The following is a 19067-nucleotide window of genomic DNA, read 5'->3' as shown; positions in this document are numbered from 1 at the left end:
CCTCCTGACCTGTTTATACTGAGTCTCTCTGTTTTTGAGGGTACTGCTGTAACCAGCTGGAGTTCCAATAAGCTTCACTCAACTATGTGGGGTGGACTACAACCCTGCAAATTATATAACAGAATTAGCTGGGATTCATCTAATGGGTGCTTGGATTCAGAGTAATGATAGCGTAGGTGAGGTCAATTATATTTGCATATCCTAGAAAAGCAAAAGGATTAGATTAGATTGGTTTCTCCTGCTAATATTGCAAAAATTATCCTTAACAATCTTCAAGACTTCAATCCTTTATACCTGTTAAACATTCCTGGGGAGGGGCGCACAGCAGCTATTATGAGTTTCCTTCTTTATCATCCTTACAGTCTGGCATTAAGCATTGCAGCAAACTGTCCCTGGACTAAGAATGAAGATCCATTCTGAAGCTGGGTGGTGGTGGTGCACGCCTTTAATCCCAGCGCACAGGTGGCAGAGGCAGGATGATCTCTGTGAGTTCGAGGTCAGCTAGGACAGGTTCCAAAGCTACAGAGAAACACTGCCTCAAAAAACCAAACCAACCACCCCCCCCAAAAAAAAAACCCCAAACAAAACAAAAACAAACAACAAGATCCATTCTGAACATCTAAGAAATAAGGGAGAAATGCGGGGAGCAGAAAAAGCCGAGTGAATGAAGTCCTAAGTGGATATGTGGTGTTAGCATGGGCACGTCAAGGACCCAGGCCTCAGAACAAGGCTCAGAGGGATGGCAAAGCCTTCCTGTGGTTCATTTGTGGATGTTGACGTGTGCAGAAAATAGCTGATAGTGTGAGTAGAAAAATAGCTTTCTCCACCCAATATTTATAAGGTGAAGATTGCTCCCACTGGGATAAGCTAAACTTGTCTTCTTGATTCAGTTGTTTTCAATAAATCCTACCCTCCTGATTCAGCATTATACAATAATGCTGCCTCTCTATTCAAATGTATACTATATAATATGTATACATACTATCTGATAATAAACAAACTGAGATTCAGGTGTACTGAGGCTTCTAAATCAGAAAGCCCAGTCCATCTAATCTTAGCTTTTCTTCATTCTCTTGACAACTTAGTCAGGTCCATCCATCCCTAGATGTGGTAAGTGGAGTTACTATAGAAACTCACAACCATTTCAAGTGCTGAGAATAAGTCACTGTTGAATGCTCAGTTGCAAATGAGGTATCTTTTAAAAATATTTTATTTATGCACACTGAATGTTTGCCTGAATGTATGTCTATGTATCGCATGCATGCTGAGCTCCAAAAGGCCAAAAGAAGGCATCAGATCCTCTCTAACTGGGGTTAAAGGTGGTTGTCAGATATCATGTGGGAACTGGAAATCTGAACCCGGATTCTCTGGGAGGGCTGTCAGCGCTGTTATCCTCGGAGCAATGTCTCCAGCTCCCTAGATGAGATATCTATAGCATCTTCCAAGGTACAGGGAAAATTACCAGAGAGCATTAAAAGTGGATAAACCAGCCCCCAAACAAAGCTTTTTTCCCCTCGAGACAGGGTTTCTCTAACAGTTCTAGCTGTCCTGAAATTAGCCCTTGTAGATTAGGAAGGCCTCGAATTCACAGAGATCCGTCTGCCTCTGCCTCCTGAGTGCTAGGATTAAAGGCGTGCGCCACCACTGCCCCATCCAAACAAAACTTTTGACCCTAGTAATAATCCATCTTCAACTGGGCGGTGGTGGCTCATGCATTTAGTACTAGCAGTCAGGAAGGAGAGGCAAGTGGGTTTCTGAGTTTGAGGCCAGCCTGGTCAAGGAGCTAATTCCAGGACAGTCAGGAACACACATACAGAAAAACCCCATCCCCCAAAAAATCAAAAACAAACAAAAATGAAAATCAAAACCCATCTTCTAAGTACCTTGGAAAGAGGACACAAATAACAAAATAGAATAACATATCTTAAAAAATTGGTTTTGCTTTTTCACCCAGGGCAGACTTTAGAAAGCTACTGCTATATTTACAGAGTCCAGGATATGCAAAGAAACAAATCAGAGTTATTTTAGAAACTACTAAACAGGGGCTGGAGAGGTGGCTCAGAGGTTGAGAGCACTGAGTTCAATTCCCAGCAACCACCATGTGGTTGACAACCATCTGTAATGAGATCTGGTGCTCTCTTCTGGCCTGTAGGCATACATGCAGACAGAACACTGTATACATAAAAAACAAAACAAAACAAAACAAAAACCTATTAAACACATGCAAGAGTAGTTAAATTTCACACAAACCTGGATTTAACTCCAGTCATAATATTTGTAGCCACAGCATACTGTGAGAATGCTTAGCTCTCTGATCAATGTCTATACCAATAAGCCTAATAATTTACATCTTGTTATTAAAAATTTATATTAATAATTTATATCTTGTTATTAAAAAGGCTACAACTGGAGCTGAAGAGATGGTTCCATGGTTAAGAACACTGTCAACTTTTCCAGAGGACACAGGTTCAATTCCCAGCACTCACATGGCAGCTTGTAACCATCTGTATCCCCATTCACAGGGGATCTGAGGGCACGAGGAACACCTTGTGGTATGTAGAAACAACACTCATACATATAAATTAAATTAATTTTTTTGTCTGTTTTGATTTTTTTGAAGTAGGATCTCACTGGCTGAACTGGAATTCACTATGTAGATCAGGCTGGGCTCCAACTCAGAGATCTGCCTGACTCTGTTCTTGAACATTAGAATTAAAAGTGTGCACGCCACCACATCCAGCAATTAATTTTTTAAAAAGGTTAAAACTAAGTTGTTTTTGTAGATACATAAATTCACTTGATATAACAAAAGAGCTTTTCAAATGTTTTCTCACTGGATCTAGAAACTAGTTTTCTTTCTCTTCCTCTTCCTCTTTATTTATATATTTTTAAAGACAAGGTCTCTTTATTTTGTAGCCCTGATGGTCCTAGAACTCATTATGTAGTAAACCAGGCTGGCATATATCCTGCCTCTGCCTCACAAATGCTGGGGTTAAAGTCATGTACCACCACACCTAGCTGAAACTCATTTTTCTTACTGTATATTCCAGAGTAATAGTGTCTTAAGATCCTGAATCCTTTTCTATAATCCAAGTCTACATAAGCATTCTTTTTTTACAATCTATTTATTATGTATACAGTATTCTTCTTGGTATTCTGTCCTCATGTATGCCTGCAGGCCAGAAGAGAGCACCAGATTTCATTACAGATGGTTGTGAGCCACCATGTCGTTGCTGGGAACTGAACTCAGGACCTTCGGAAGGGCCGGCAGTGCTCTTAACCACTGAGCTATCTCTCCAGCCCTACATAAGCATTCTTTAATAGTTCTTTCAACCTTTGAAATTCTTCATCATATGTTTGAAGGCTGATGATACATATATGTATCCTACAAGAGGTTATGGTATTCCAGTTCCAGAGGCCCCAAGTTCAATCTCAGCACACACATGACAGCTTACAACTGTCTCTAACTCTAGTTCCAGGGGATCTGATCCCTTCATACCAAAAAGAAAGAGAGAAAAAGAACTAACTCTTGTAAGTTGTCTCTACAATCATTTCCAGGGACTCTCCTGCCAAACACATACACACAAAATAAAAATGTAATAAAATATTTATGTAAATACAATAAACACCAGTGAAACCACCAATAAATGCACCAAAACACTGATGTATTTACTTCTCTACTTATTCTCCATAATAGTCTCCTCCATCCCAGTAAAGCAGCCATGTTGTCTTAGTGTTCCTATTGCTGCAACAAAACATGCAAGTTGGGGAGGAAAGGGTTTATCTGGTTTGCACTTTCACATTGCTGTTCATCACTGAAGGCAGTCAGGAGCTGATGTAGAGGCCACAAAGGGGTGTTGCTTACTGTCTTGCTTCCCATGGCTTTCTTATAGAACCCAGAACTACTAGCCCAGAGATAGCACCAACCACCATGGGCTGGATCCTCCCCAATTGTTCACTAATTGAGAAGATGTTTTACAGCTATATCTCATCAAGGCATGTCCTCAACTGAGGCTCCTTCCTCTCTGATGACTCTAGCTTGTGTCAAGTTGACAAACAACACCAGCCAGTACATACGTGAATCTTGTGTTTACTATTCCTTTGCTTTTAAAATGTTATCTGTCAAGCCAGGCATTGTCGCAAACATCTATAATTCCAGCATTTGGGAGCCAGAGGTGGAATGGTTATGAATTTAAGGTAAACCTGGGCAAGGCTCTTCATTTAAAAAAACAAAGGAAAACAACCCAGCAAGCACCTACTTCTTAACGCTAACATACAGCTCTGAAGCAGCTGAGGTAATACCTAGATTGTTAACTTCAGAAACTGACCTACATTCAGGATTAGCATGTTGCTGCAGAGAGCCAGCAAGTGGCAGTGTCAGTTTTCATCAACAGCAGGTTGAACTATATTAAACACAAATCCTCTGATGCAAGAGCTGCAGCTGTGCTTCTGTTAGTCTAAGAACAAATGAAGACAAAGACAAACAACTAGTCAAGTTTTTTGTCTTTCCTTCTTTCTTCTTCTTCTTCTTCTTCTTCTTCTTCTTCTTCTTCTTCTTCTTCTTTTTTTTTTTTTTTTTGGTTTTTCGAGACAGGGTTTCTCTGTAGCTTTGGAGCCTGTCCTGGAACTAGCTCTTTTAGTCCAGGCTGGCCTCGAACAGTGATCCACCTGTCTCTGCCTCCTGCATGTTGGGATTAAAAGTGTGTGCCACCACTGCCTGGCTACTAGTCCAGTTTTACAATACCATAATCTTTTTTTTTTAAACTTATTTATTGTATGTACAATATTCTGTCTGTGTGTATGCCTGCTGGCCAGAAGAGGGCACCAGACCTCATTACAGATGGTTGTGAGCCACCATGTGGTTGCCGGGAATTGAACTCAGGACCTTCGGAAGAGCAGGCAATGCTCTTAACCACTGAGCCATCTCTCCAGCCCACAATACCATAATCTTAATTTAAAAGTTGAAAACATAACGACAATTATTTCTACATGTTATAAAAATAATATTTTACTATATATTATTTGGTCCAAATCTAGATCACATACAGCATAACATGCAGAAATCCTGCCCCCCACCCCCCCCACCCCCGCCCAGAGAGGGTTTCTCTGTACAGCCCTGGCTGTCCTAGAACTGGTCTCAAAATCATAAGAAAGCTTAAGAAAAATTACATCTCCAGACCAGACACAGAGGCCAGGTGGTAAGTGCACACCTTTTATCCTAGTACTTGGGATGCAAAAGCAGGTGGATCTCTATAAAGGCCATGCTCTTCCTGGCAAATTTCTCTGCTTTACTGTCTGAGTTGCCCACCGATTCAAATTTACTGAAAGCATATAGTCATCTTCCAAGACCCACTCACATATCACTGACTTATGAAAGCCTCACCAAATCCTTCTAATGAAATCTGTCATCCATATCTCTACTGACTTTCTAATATGGATCTTTTATAACTGGTTATAGCAATCTGACTGCCTACATTATACAGGCCACTAGTTAGGTATTATGTATGACTAGAAGGTCCCAGAAGCTTACAGGTTACATATTATTTGTCTTTTTTGGTCTTTGTGCTTAGGACTTTACATATAAATGTTTTTTTTATTTTATTTTGTAAGTGTTTTGCCTGCATGTATGTATGTGCACTATGTGCAGTAACCATGAAATCAAATAAGGCATTGGATCTTCTGGGACTAGAGTTACAGGTTATGAACTGCCATATAGATGCTGGGAATCAAACTCTGATTTGATAAAAGCACTTGTTTTTATCATTCCAGCCCTATGACTTGACATTTAATGACAGCTTTCCCATTAAGGAATGGATCTAGAACCTCTCCAAACCTGTAACAAGAGGGGGGCTGGAGAGATGGCTCAGAGATTAAGAGCATTTCCTGCTCTTCCAAAGGTCCTGAGTTCAATTCTCAGCAACCACATGGTGGCTCATAACCATCTGTAATGGGGTCTGGTGCTCTCTTCTGGCCAGCAGGCATATACACAGACAGAATATTGCATACATAATAAATAAATAAATATTAAAAAAAAAAACTGTAACAAGAGACAGCTGATCCAGAATTACTTTTCTATGAGAGATTAATATAGAATTAGAGAGAAAATTAAAATTATATATCCAGAATCTTTAGGCTTTTCACTAGATGATAGTCACAGGTAACTATATATGGTGTTTCCAGTAACATAAATGGTGCCTCATTCCTGTACCCCATTATTCGGGAAGCTGAGGGAGAAGGTTGTAATGATATTAATAAATAAAGATTGCCTGAAGACAAGAATGCAAAACAGCCACACTAGTCGGCCATAGAGGCCAGGCAGTGGTGGCACACACCTTTAATCCCAACAGCCACACTAGTTAGCCATAGAGGCCAGGCAGTGGTGGTGCCTTTAATCCCAGCACTAGAAAGGAATGTAAGGCGGGAAGAGACAGGAACTCATCATTCTCTCTCAGTCTGAAGATTTTACAGAGGTTAAAAGGTCTCTAGTGGTTTGGCTCCTTTGCTTTTGTGATCTTCAGGGCGAACCTGCGTTTTTACTATTTGTGCTACAGAAGGATCAACACGTAGTAAGCCTGAGCTGCACACTGAGTTCCAGTTCTGCAAACCCCCATCACCACCGTTATACACATACATCTTTGGTGTTCAACCCCTAGTTACTACATGGATCTGGTGGTACATGTTTGTAATCTTAGCACTTGGGATGATCAGAATTTTAAGGCCACCCTCCACTATAGAGTTCAAGACCAGCCTAACCCAAGTACAAATGTGCGTGAGCGGCGCGCGCACACACACACACACACGCACGTAGGGGAAATGGATGGTGGGGGTGTTGAGCCAACAAGACTTACCATCATCTAAAGTGATATCCTGTAGACCAATGGTTGCAAAGTTAGGTTCCTGATCTTCAGGTTCAGGTTTAATGCTCACAGCTGCCCCACCAGGTGGAAATGAGGCTGGGTCACACAAACTGTGGCATACTAAGGATGAAAGTGCAGGAAGACCTCCTTGGCCTGTACTTTGTGCTTGAGTTGAGTGCTGTCCAGAATGCATTCTGGTAGCTGGAGATGGTGATGAGGCTGTTCCTGAGCTAGGAGATTGATAAGGCATAGACTGCAGCTGAGGGGATGATGGCCCAGAAAGCGGTGAACTAGCCAGGGGATGAGAGGCTGCTGGGGAAGCTGCTGCAGCAGATCCTGGATGTGAAGGACAGTATGTAATAGGTTGTAAATGAGAAGAAGGCTGACCTGTGACCTGGTCTGCCACTGGAGAAGAAAGAGATCTTTGTCCTGTGTTTGAACAATGGAATCCCATTGACTGCAGATGAGGTGGGGTTTGCACAGAATGAGGTGAATGTGCTAAGAGATGTTCTGTTGCATCTGAATTCGAAGAATGAAATGGTGACAATGGTTGACAGCCAAGGTTTACTAAACTAGAAAGAGCTGCATCCTGCTGAAACAAAACTGGATCAAATTCTTGACTAGAGGCAGGATTCATAGGAAGACAAGTTGGTCCATTATACATATTAGTTTGTACAGACTGATAGGAAGACCCCATAGGAGATGTTGATGTAACTTGAAAAGGCTGGTGCATGACTGAAGGTGGTATTATGTGCTGTTCTTTACCAGTACCCTCATCCCTACACTGCAACTGTGGCAAATGGGATGAGGTTATTAAAGATGCATATGCTGGCTGGATTGGACAAATCAAGCTTCTCGATGCTGACAACGCACTGTCATGTGTGTGCCCTGAATCTGAGGAAGGCCTCTGGGTCTGGGCAGAATGAGGCACAGGTAAGGATGGAACTGAAGACAAATCAGTATCTTCTCTTTGTTCTTGCTTCATCAAAACTGAAAATAAATGATTAAAACAAATGTTATTATGCAGTTCATAAAATGATTATGACATAACTTAATTCTATAATTCTAGCTTGTAACTATAACACGTATGAGGATGAACTCAATGTCTTTAGAAAAGAAAACTGAGGTAAAATGTTTTATTTGTGTGCATATATATGTACATTCATACATACACACAAACAAGTATTTTTGGTTTAAAAAAATACATTCATTCATTTAGTTTGTGTGAGTGCATATATATGCCAGAGCACATATGTGAAGACACAGGACAGCTTGTTGGGAGTTAACGCTTTCCCTTTTATCATTTAGGTCCTGAGGATCAAACTTAGGTCATCAGGCTTAGCAGAAAAATGCCTTTACTCACTGAGCCAACTTGATAGTCATTTTATGCTTTTTGCATAACTTATTTTCTGTGTGATTATTTCGGGTCTGAGCTGCTGAGTGGTCAGGAAACAAACAAGTGGTCTTCTTATAAGAAAAATCAAAATTCATTTTAGAAGAAAAGCTAAATGCTACAGAGAGCCATTATCTGAACAAGAACTGTCCAAATACACCTGTGACACTCTTCCTTGAGTCCGTATACAGTATACATCCCTTTATTTCCACTCAGAAAATACAGTGTCAGCGACAATAGCTACAGTCCAATGCTCTTCCATCCTGGGAGGATTATATGTTTACTGTGTCCTCCCAATTCATGAGGTCGTAACATGAAAGCAGCACAGCCTCTCCTGTTTGCTTTTGCCTTTTAGTTACTACCACTATTAGGTAGTAATCAATACCTCTAATTTGTATACCCTACTTCTTTTCTTTTTTGTGATTACAAAGCATTCTTTGTCATTCAGGACAGAGATGAGTTTCATCACAACAATCCTTGATAACATCTGAGTGCAGCATCAGGGAGTTATACACCTAAGCATGGAGGTATATGTGTTTAATCTCAGCACTCAGGGGGAAGCAGAAGCAGAGACAGGCAGATCTCTTGAGGTCAAAACCAGCTTGATCTACACAGCTAATAACCAGGCCAGTCAGGGATAAAAGCAAAACAAACAAACAAACAAAACAAACAAACGACAAAAACATATCCTGAAAGTAATATAACAGGGAGAGTTAGGATCTACGAGTTCATGAGTATGGGAATCAGTCATCCTCTTCAGTTCGATCCATTTAGTTTCTTTGAGACACTGTCTCATTACATAGCCCAGGATGTAATTCATGATCTTCTTTCCTATCTTACCTTCTGAGTATTAAGATTACATATATGTCATCATGGCTGGCTTTAACCTCTATCTTTTAAAATCTTATCCCTTGTCACCTTCCTCAGAAATTTGATATTCCTGTTTTGTTTTGAGAAAGGGCCTCACTAAATAGCACTGGCTGCCCTGGAACTGTAGACCAGGCTGGCCTCAAATTCACAGAGATTCACATGCCTCTGCCAGGCAGAAAGTTGATATTCACCAATACTCCCATTCCTGAATATTTAAAACATGTTCACTGTTTGAGTTATTTTTTTTAAACTTCTGTGGGTTCCTGACATAAAAATCTAACTCTTCAGTTATGAGTTTGAAAGCCAAACAAACAGACCAACAAACAAAAAACCCCTACTATTCATTGACACAGAATGGCCGCCTACCACTGCTATGTACACCAAGCATGCCTGAAATTCATCTTCCTGCCTCTGTCTCCAAAAGTGTTTGGATTAATTACAGGAAGTCCCAGGTGGCTATGGAGAGTGAACTCAGGGCTAAGCAAAAATTTCACTACTGAGCTACATCCCAAGCCCTGAAAAATGTAATGTCTCTGTTATATACTACATATTATAAGTCTCATAAAATTCTATAATCCCATTAACCACAAGAGCTTGATATGAAAACATATGAAGTCTTTTTTTTTAAGATTTATTTATTATGATATAGAGTTCTGCCTGTGTAAGACTTTAAGACAATTCTGAAGCCATTTTGACAATTCTGAATCCTCTCAGCCTCTGTGCCATAGTGCTTCCCCTCCTCCCCTGGGAACCAAGGACCTAACAGCTACACTTGCACGTACTCAGTTCCTGAACAATTACCCATATACGTATGTTTTGGTTCAGTCCCCTGGGATACGGGGTCAAAATGACCTCTTACCTCACCTGATCTGGCAACAGCTCTCCAGTCAATTATTGGTAATAGCCCTTTGAATAAGTCAATCAAAATAGTCAAAGAACAACCCCCCTTGCTTCTGTGGCCCCTTTAAAAGTAGACTGTACCAGCTATTCGAGGTCCCTCGGCTTCCCAAATGCTGGGGGACCCTGTCATGACAGAATTAATAAAATTCTCATGCTTTTACATCAGCTGTGGTGTATGAAGTGGTCTCTGGGGGCGATTCCTCCTCAGTGTTTGGACACTGGAGTCCAACACCTGCACACCAGAAGAGGGCACCAGATCTCATTATAGATGGTTGTGAGCCACCACTGGGTTGCTGGGAATTGAACTCAGAACCTCTGTAAGAGTAGTCCTTCTCTTAACCTCTGAGCCATCTCTCCAGCCCCCATAAGAAGTTCTTATAGACTATAAATGTAGCATAGCCAGTCTGATACATATATATGACAAATGAATAACCCTTAATAATAACCAGAATTATGTGGTGGCATATACCTATTATTCTAGCACCCAAGAGGCTGAGACAGGAGGATTCCCAAGAGTTTTAGGTCAGTCTGGGCTACAAATTGAATCCCAGGTCAGTTACAGAGTGAGACCCACTCTGTTTCAAAACAAAACAAAAAGAAAAGAAAAAGAAAAAACCCTTCTAAATAAGCAAACAACCACCACCCTCTCACCCTCTCAAATAAACTGTTGATTCTTTTCACTTAGTATATACAGGGTAAAAGCTTTAACACAAGGAGCTGGAGAGATGGCTATAGTTAAGAGCACTGGCTGTTCTTGCAGAGGAACTGCAGAGGTTCAATTCCCAGCACCCACATGGGACTCAATTATTTCTAACTCCAGTTTCAGAGAATCTGAAGCCCGCTTTGGCCTCCACCAACACCGGACATGCATGCGGAACACAGATATGCATGCAGTCAAAACAACCATACATGTAAGATAATTTAAAATGAATTTAAACAAGCTTTTGAAAGAGTAAATCTTGGAGAGGAAGGTTCATTACAATGTTTTTAAATTACTATATTATTCCAGCCGAGCAGTGTTGGTGCACGCCTTTAATGCCAGCACTTGGGAGACAAAGGCAGGTGGATCTCTGTGAGTTCAAGGCCAGCCGGGTCTACAGAATGAGTTATGAGTTCCAGGACTGGCTCAATAGCTACTGAGAAACCCTGTCTAGAAAAACAAAAAACAAAAAAAAAAAGAGAAAGACAAAAGGAAAAATTATCCCACGCCTTGGTGACAAGCACAGTGCCTACAGAGAAAACCTCTATAAATATTTGGGTTTTTAAAAAAGATTTATTTATTATATATACAATTTTCTGTCTGCATGCATGCATGCATGCATGCCAGAAGAGTGTGCCAGATCTCATTACAGATGGTTGTGAACCACTATGTGGTTGCTGGGAATTGAACTCAGGTCTTCTGGAAGAACAGGCGGTGCTCTTAACCGTTGAGCCATCTCTGCAGCCTCTTGTTCCTTTATCATTATTATTAATTAAATCTTTTCCAAATATCTGTTCCCTAACTAATGTAACTATTAGTATATGTCACTAAATGTAATAGGCATGTCATTAAAAAAAAACAAAAACAACCTAGAGCCAAGTAGTGCTGACATACCTTTAATCCCAGCATTTGGGAAGCAGAAGCAGATGGATCTCTGTGAGTTTTCAGGTCAGCCTGATCTATACAGTGAGTTTCAGGACAACCAGAGCTACACACACACACAAAAAAAACCCCTATTTCTGGGGTCGGGGGGGGGGGGGAGAGACTAGAAAATTAAATCATCCTTAATGGTTGCAAAAAGTGGTATGGAACTAGACCTGGAAGGAGGTGGGAGGTCCTTGGACTTCCCACAGGGCAGGGAACCCTGACTGCTCTTTGGGCTGCTGAGGGAGGGGGAGTTGATTGGGGGAGGGGGAGGGAAATGGGAGGAGGTGGCGGGGAGGAGGCAGAAATCTTTAATAAAAAAAAAAAGTGGTATGGATACATCCTTGATTAGTGGTACCATAAAATCAAAAACTCTGACAGCAACGTTATATCCCTAGCTCACAGACTGAAACAACTATTATTTATCAAATGAAAATGCAACAAAAGTTGCATCATGGTGGTGTGCACCTTTAATCTCAGCACTTGGGAGACCAGCAGAGGCAAATGGATCTCTAAGTGTGAGGTTAACCTGGTCTACATAAGGAGTTCCAGGACAGTCAGGGCTCCATATCACAGAAACCCTGTCTAAGAAAAAAAAAAAAATGAAGACATCATGGACATACTAACCCCTTGGTATTAAAAGCACAATGGAAATTCATGATCCAAGAGCATGCACATTTTCCCTTCTTACAGTGTTGGTGATTTCTGAGAACTTCTGAAAAGTTCAAACCTATATTCCATCTTTTAATCCTAATATTTAAAGTCAATACAAATTCTAAGACTATGTTGTAGCTGGGTAGTGGTAACACACACCTTTAATCCCAGCACTTGGAAGGCAAGACAGCTGGATGAGTTCAAGGCCAGCCTAGTCTATAAAGCAAGTTCCAGGAAAGCCAGGGCTACACAATAAATTCTGTTTCAAAAAACAGTTTTTCTTATATTAGTTATAACCTCTTTTATTTTAGACAAAAAGGGGAAATGTAGTGGCATTTTAATTATGTTTTCATAAATGAAGAAAAGAAAAAAATAATATGTCGGCATTAACATTAAACATTTTAATACAAAATTCTTATGAAAGAAAAGTCTAAACCATCACAATTTCTTGTACCTGGTGTGTAAGTAAAACGTTGAGACTGGCTTTTTTTCCTCTTGCCATTGCACAGATAAAAGTGCACCTGCACTGCAGCTGTAACTGCTGGGTTATGATAGGGAGGAACTTCAAGGACAATGTGAGCCTAAGGAACAAGGGAAGCAACACTGTGTTATACTCAGAACTAAAAATGAAATGCACCTGCCAAACTCAGAGCAACTCATGAGACTTAACCCTTAATACAAGGTCTCCCTGTCACAGAAAATTATGCACATCAACTAGTCATATAAATCATTTGGAGATTTATTTACACCAGTATCTTGTTGACAGAGACAAAATCTTTAATCACTAAAGAAGAAATTGATTTTTACCCGTCCAATTAGTTGCAGCAAAAATAAGAGTCGTTAGGCATAGTGATGTACATCTGTAACCCCAGCACTCAGGAGGTAGGGCAGAGAGATAACAAATTCAAGGCCAGACTGAGCTACATTGGCCCTTTAAAATAAACAGATAACATCTTATTATATACTACGTACTGAAATATGTGACTCTACTCAACATTAAGATATATATCTTAGTAAAAAACCCACTTCAGAATATGATCATGTTTAACATTCTTCAAGTTGTATTATACTTTTTTAAATTTTAAATATATGAGTGTTTGCCTACAAGTATGTCTATGCACATGCATATAGTACCCAAGGAGGTCAGAAGATTTTGGATCCTCTGGAAATGAAGTTATAGAAGGTTCTTAGCCAACACATGGGTACTGGGGACCAAACTCAGGTCCTCTACAAGTGCAACAAGTGCCCTTAACTGCTGACCCATCTCTTCAGTCCCTGGGTTAGATTTCTTAGTATGAGATTTATACTCAAAACTTCTAACTGGAAAGTATATAAAAACCTATATACAAAGTGAAAACCTTTATTCAAAATCAAATCTGATCATCCGTGTAACTGTTCCATGTCTTTAGGAAGCATTGTGGAAAATAATATATTGTAGTCTAGAAAAGATTGCCTCTATTCCAATCAAGATGCAAGATCATAGTTTCTTTCAGTAAGGATTCTGGAAGGCTTAATGGCTTAATGAGTAGCTGTGGTGTTAGGAAGTGTGTTCAATGACAAATAACTAGGAGCTTGTCCCACAAAACAAAGTTGGTGTTTTTTAACAAAAGTACAGTTGCTGGGCAGCGGTGACACATGCCTTTAATCCCAGCACTCAGGAGGCAGAGGCAGGCAGAACTCTGTGAGGCCTGTGTGGTCTACAGAGTGAGTTCCAGGACAGGCTCCAAAGCTATAGAGAAACCCCGTCTCGAAAAACAAAAAAGGACAAAAAAGAAGTATAGTCACTGTCCTAGCTAGTCCTAATATTGCTGTGATTAAACACTATGACCAAACAGCTTGGGGAGGAAAGGATTTATGTGGCTTATCCTTCCATATTACAGTCATCATTGAAGGAAGTCAGGACAGAAACTCAAACAGGACAGGAACCTGGAGTTAGGAGCTGATGCAGAGGCCATTGATGGGTACTGCTTACTAAGGCTTGCTTTCCAGGGTTTGCTCAGCCTGCTTTCTTATAAAACCAAGGACATCAGCCCACATCAATCACTAACAAAAAAATGCCCTACCGGCTTGCCTACAGCCTGATTTTATGGAAGCTTTTTCTCGACTGAAGTTCTCTCTTCTCCAGTAACTGAATACAAAACTAGCTACAACAGTCACTTTCGGGGGCTGGGAGGAACATGTTATTAGCCTTGAACTTGTGAACAGTCTCAGCCTTAACATCCCTCCTGGTCTGCTTCTTGAGTGCTGTATTTAAGGCTAGCATCACCATACCTGGCCTGCCTCTGCCTCTGTCTCCCACGTGCTGGGATTAAAGGCATGGGCCACTGCCACTAGGCTTGTTTATTTTCTTAAATTTTAATCTGAATACCTAAAAATTCTAACCTTTCTTTTTCTCAATAGTCTTTCCCATAACAAAAAGTTAAATTATTCAATTTTCTCCTGAGTTTAACATTTCTTTCCTTTTTTTTGGGGGGGGGGGAGGAGTAAGGTCTCACAATAAAGACATGGCTAGCCTTCACCTCACAGACCTGTATCTAACCCTGCCTCCAAGTTCTGGGATTAAAGGCATGTCACCATGCCTAGCCTTAAATGCTCTTCTTTTTTATAAAAAAAATTCTTTGAGATTAATTTTATTTTGTATGTATAACCTTTTGCCTGCATGTATATGTATATGTACCGTGTATATCTGAGGAGATCAGAAGAGGAGATTGGCTCCCCTGGAAATGGAGTTACAATGTGAGTATGTGAGTACTAGGATCTGAATGCAGGTCCTCTGCAAGAGGAACAAGTTCCATTAACCACTGAGCCAATTCTTCAGTCCTGCTTAAATACTGCTTACTAATTAAGTAATTAAGGTGACTTTCTTACCCCTTGACATTTTTCTCTGATTATTTTTCCTTCAGCCTCCCAATGAGGTCTTCCATCTATTGAAAGAAAAAAATTATAGTTAAGAGCAATGCAAGTTTGAAAACAGAAAATCTAATCTATGTAATATCACAAATTATTAGTAGAGAGAATATTTTTCCTCACAGACTTTCAATAACAAAAAAACAAACAAACAAACAAACAAACAAAGAGCCAGGAAGTGGTGCACACCTTTAATCCCAGCACCCATGAGGCAGAGGCAGGTGGATCTGAGTTTGAGATCAGCCTAGTCTACGGAGCTAGCTCCAGGACAGCCAGGGCTACAAAGAAAAACCCTGTCTCAGAAACAACAACAACAACAACAAAAACAGAACACAACAAACAACTTAAGGTCAGTCTGGGCTATACGAGACTTAGTCTCAAACAAAAACCAAAACCCTGACAAATAAACAAGGGATCTGCTTGAAAGGGGAAGCAAGAGGCCAGGCAATAACCCTAAGTATCTGATATTATTCTTTTTTGTTGTTGTTCCTTTTCGTTTGTTTGTTTTTTGGACACAAGGTTTCACTGTGTAGCACTATTATTTTTATAAGAATGTTTTTTTTTTTAGGCGCTAGAGAGATGGCTCAGAGGTTCTTCCAGAGGTCCTGAGTTCAATCCCCAGCTACCACATGGTGGTTCACAACCACCTATAATGGGATCTGGTGCCCTCTTCTGGCAGAACACTGTAAACTTAATAAATAAATAAAATCTTTAAAAAGGGGCAGCATTATATATATACGTTTTTTAAGCCAGGCAAACATCTTTGCACTTGGGAGGCAGAATCAGACAGATCTTTGAGTTCGAGGCCAGCCTGGTCTACAGAGTGAGTTTCAGGACAGCCAGGGATACACAAAAACAAAATATAAAAGGTATTTTGACAATACTGGGCTAATGCCACCTCTTTAAACTATTAGAATATTCACAGAGTTGTCCAACCAACTACTAATTTCAGATCATTTTTATCATCCCTAGTCACTTCTGATGACTTCAAACAACTACAAAGCACTACATCTACTTCCTACCTCTGTGAACTGCTTATTCTATATATTTTGTGATGGCTTCTTATAGTATCTTCAACACTTGGCCGCATTACAACATGCTAGTAGTATTTCATTAATTTTAAATTTTATTTATTTATTTTTGTTTTTCAAAAATTTTTTTCAAAAAATTTGCTCTTCAAAAATATTTATTTATTTATATATTTGTTTATATATATATTTATTTATTTATTTATTTTTGTTTTTCTCTGTATAGCCCTGGCTGTCCTGGACTCCCTCTTATAGACCAGGCGTGACCTTGAATTCACAGAGATCTGACTACCTCTGCTTCCTCAGTGATGGGATTAAAGGCGTGAGCCGCCCCCACCTGGCTACTTCATTAATTTTTATGGCCAAATAATATTCCACTTATATATGATTAGGTTTTTTTCTTTTCTTGCTTTTTTTTATTTTTTTTAATATTTATTTATTATACATACAATATTCTGTCTGTGTGTATGTCTGCAGGCCAGAAGAGGGCACCAGACCTCTTTACAGATGGTTGTGAGCCACCATGTGGTTGCCGGGAATTGAACTCAGGACCTTTGGAAGAGCAGGCAATGCTCTTAACCACTGAGCCATCTCTCCAGCCCCCTTTTTGTTTTTTTTTTTAAAAATTTATTTATTTATTATGTATACAATGTTCTGTCTGCATGTATACCTGCCTGACAGAAGAGGGCACCAGATCTCATAGATGATTGTGAGCTACCATGTGGTTGCTGAGAATTGAACTCAGGACCTCTGGAAGAGCAGCCTGTGCTCTTAACCTCTGAGCCATCTCTCCAGTCCTTTTTTTTGGTTTTATGAGACAGAATTTTTCTGGATAGCCCTGGCTGTTCTAGAATTAGCTCTGTAGACCAGGTTGGCCTTGAACTCACAGAGATCAGTCTGCCTCTGCCTCCCAAGTGCTGAAATTAAAGGCATGTGCACCATTACTCCTGTATACGGTTAATGTTAACTGTCAACTTGATGCACTCTAGAATGGCTGGGCAGTCTCAGTGAGGGGCCTGACTAAGTCTGTGAGATCAACTGTGGATGTTACTAGCTGTTTCAAGTTCCTGGAAGAGTTGGAACCGGAAATTATAAACCAGAAATCCCTTTGTCACCTAAATGTCAGGGTATTTTATCAAAGCAACAGAGATGAAACTAAAATAGTGGGAAATAGTACATTGTTTTTAACTGTTGGTAAGGTTTCGGTTCTTTCCATTTTGGAGTTATTATGAACAATTCTGCAATAAACATTTTTTTCAGCTTTTGTGTGGGCATGTTCGCAGGTTTTCTGAGTGCATATCAAGGAGTAGAAATGCTGGATGAATTCTATTTTTAATATGCCATTAAAGAGGAAAATTTAACATTTATATATAAATTTATTAACTGTACCTTCCCAATTAACTCAGTGCTTAGATGATGACTATAGCCTAAGGAAATAATATTAATATCAATATAATATCTATAATTTCATTCTTTTATCACTTATAATGAAGTTAATTTGTATCATATATATATATATATATATATATATATATATATATATATTTTTTTTTTTTTTTTGGTTTTTCGAGACAGGGTTTCTCTGTGGCTTTGGAGCCTGTCCTGGAACTAGCTCTGTAGACCAGGCTGGTCTTGAACTCACAGAGATCCGCCTGCCTCTGCCTCCCGAGTGCTGGGATTAAAGGCGTGCGCCACCATCGCCCGGTTTATATCTTATATTATTTACCTTGTCCTTTTTCAAGAAAAATGATTTTGGATTCTGGAAGAAAATTAGATCCAGTCACAATCATTTCATGGCCTCCATTGACAGAGCAACTGTTGATACTGTACTTCTCAATATGAGGGAGCTCTTGAGCAGATCGCTGAGCTGTTTTACAAGTTAAGAAAACAAAATATTATTTTAAAACATTTCACACATACAAGATGAGCTCAAAACACAAAATAAGCATTGGGATTAATTAATTTAAGCTATTAAAATTCAAGACAATGGTAATAATTCTTATTAAAGAGCAAACATATTTAGAAACAGTTATACTGAATTGGTATAAAATTATTTCTTAAGACTACAACTGCAAAAAAACTGATAACGATAAATTAATGTCTTTTACTTCATATTGGTTTCCATACATTTACCTAATATTTTACTTTTAACTTAGCTTCTTGAGTATATGTCTTCCACAGAACTGCTAAAATTTACAAACCTAATTATAAAAATCAAGTCCAAAACTATGCAACTAAACTAAGAATAATTAAGAGAAGACAAGTATCTAAATAACTACTACAGGACAAACAACCCTTTCCTTATGAGAAATAGTCAATCATCATCATATTAGGCTTATATAGTAGATAATTTTAAAAATAAATAATACATAAATGAAACATATATTTTACAATTTAATTTCTAAAAGCAGCTGTACTTCTGCAATGACTACATTTCTCTACCTCCACAGGGTTTGAGGAATATAATCTGATCTTCTAATTCATAGTGTTACTTAACTATAAAGTTTCATAAAGTATTTTTTTCTATCTTTACCGTCTACTTTCTGTTCTGAACTGCTAAGTTATATTTTTCTAATATATGTATATGCGTGTATATAATATTCATATATATAATAAACATAATAGTTTTTCCCTTTCCTTTCCAAAATAAAATGCTGGGACTACCGAGCAGGCTCAGAGGTTAAGAGCACTTGTGAGCTGAACGTTCTGACACACATCTTTAATCTCAGCACTCCAGGGACAGAAGCAGGTGGATCTCTGTGAGTTCAAGGCTAGCCTGGTCTAGTTTCAGTTTTCAGGCCAGCCAAAGTTCATAGTGAGTCCCTATCTCAAAA

The 19067-nt window shown here is 39.4% G+C and overlaps 1 protein-coding gene across 3 annotated transcripts in view; it reads right to left on the bottom strand.

Moving 5' to 3' along the window:
• The window catches only part of Nfatc3 (nuclear factor of activated T cells 3), a 70472-nt gene that overhangs the window by 16512 nt on the left and 34893 nt on the right, over positions 1–19067 (bottom strand). For all 3 annotated transcript variants that reach the window (XM_057753375.1, XM_057753377.1, XM_057753376.1), the window contains exons 6-9: positions 17960–18100; positions 15167–15222; positions 12753–12879; positions 6849–7847 (exon numbers count right to left, since the gene is read on the bottom strand). In XM_057753375.1, coding sequence (XP_057609358.1) covers positions 6849–7847; positions 12753–12879; positions 15167–15222; positions 17960–18100 — 1323 coding nt within the window. The remainder of the gene's footprint in view (positions 1–6848; positions 7848–12752; positions 12880–15166; positions 15223–17959; positions 18101–19067) is intronic.

Source organism: Chionomys nivalis, chromosome 21 (genome assembly GCF_950005125.1).
Source record: "Chionomys nivalis chromosome 21, mChiNiv1.1, whole genome shotgun sequence".
NCBI lineage: Eukaryota > Metazoa > Chordata > Mammalia > Rodentia > Cricetidae > Chionomys > Chionomys nivalis.
This window is presented reverse-complemented; position numbering and strand designations above follow the sequence as displayed.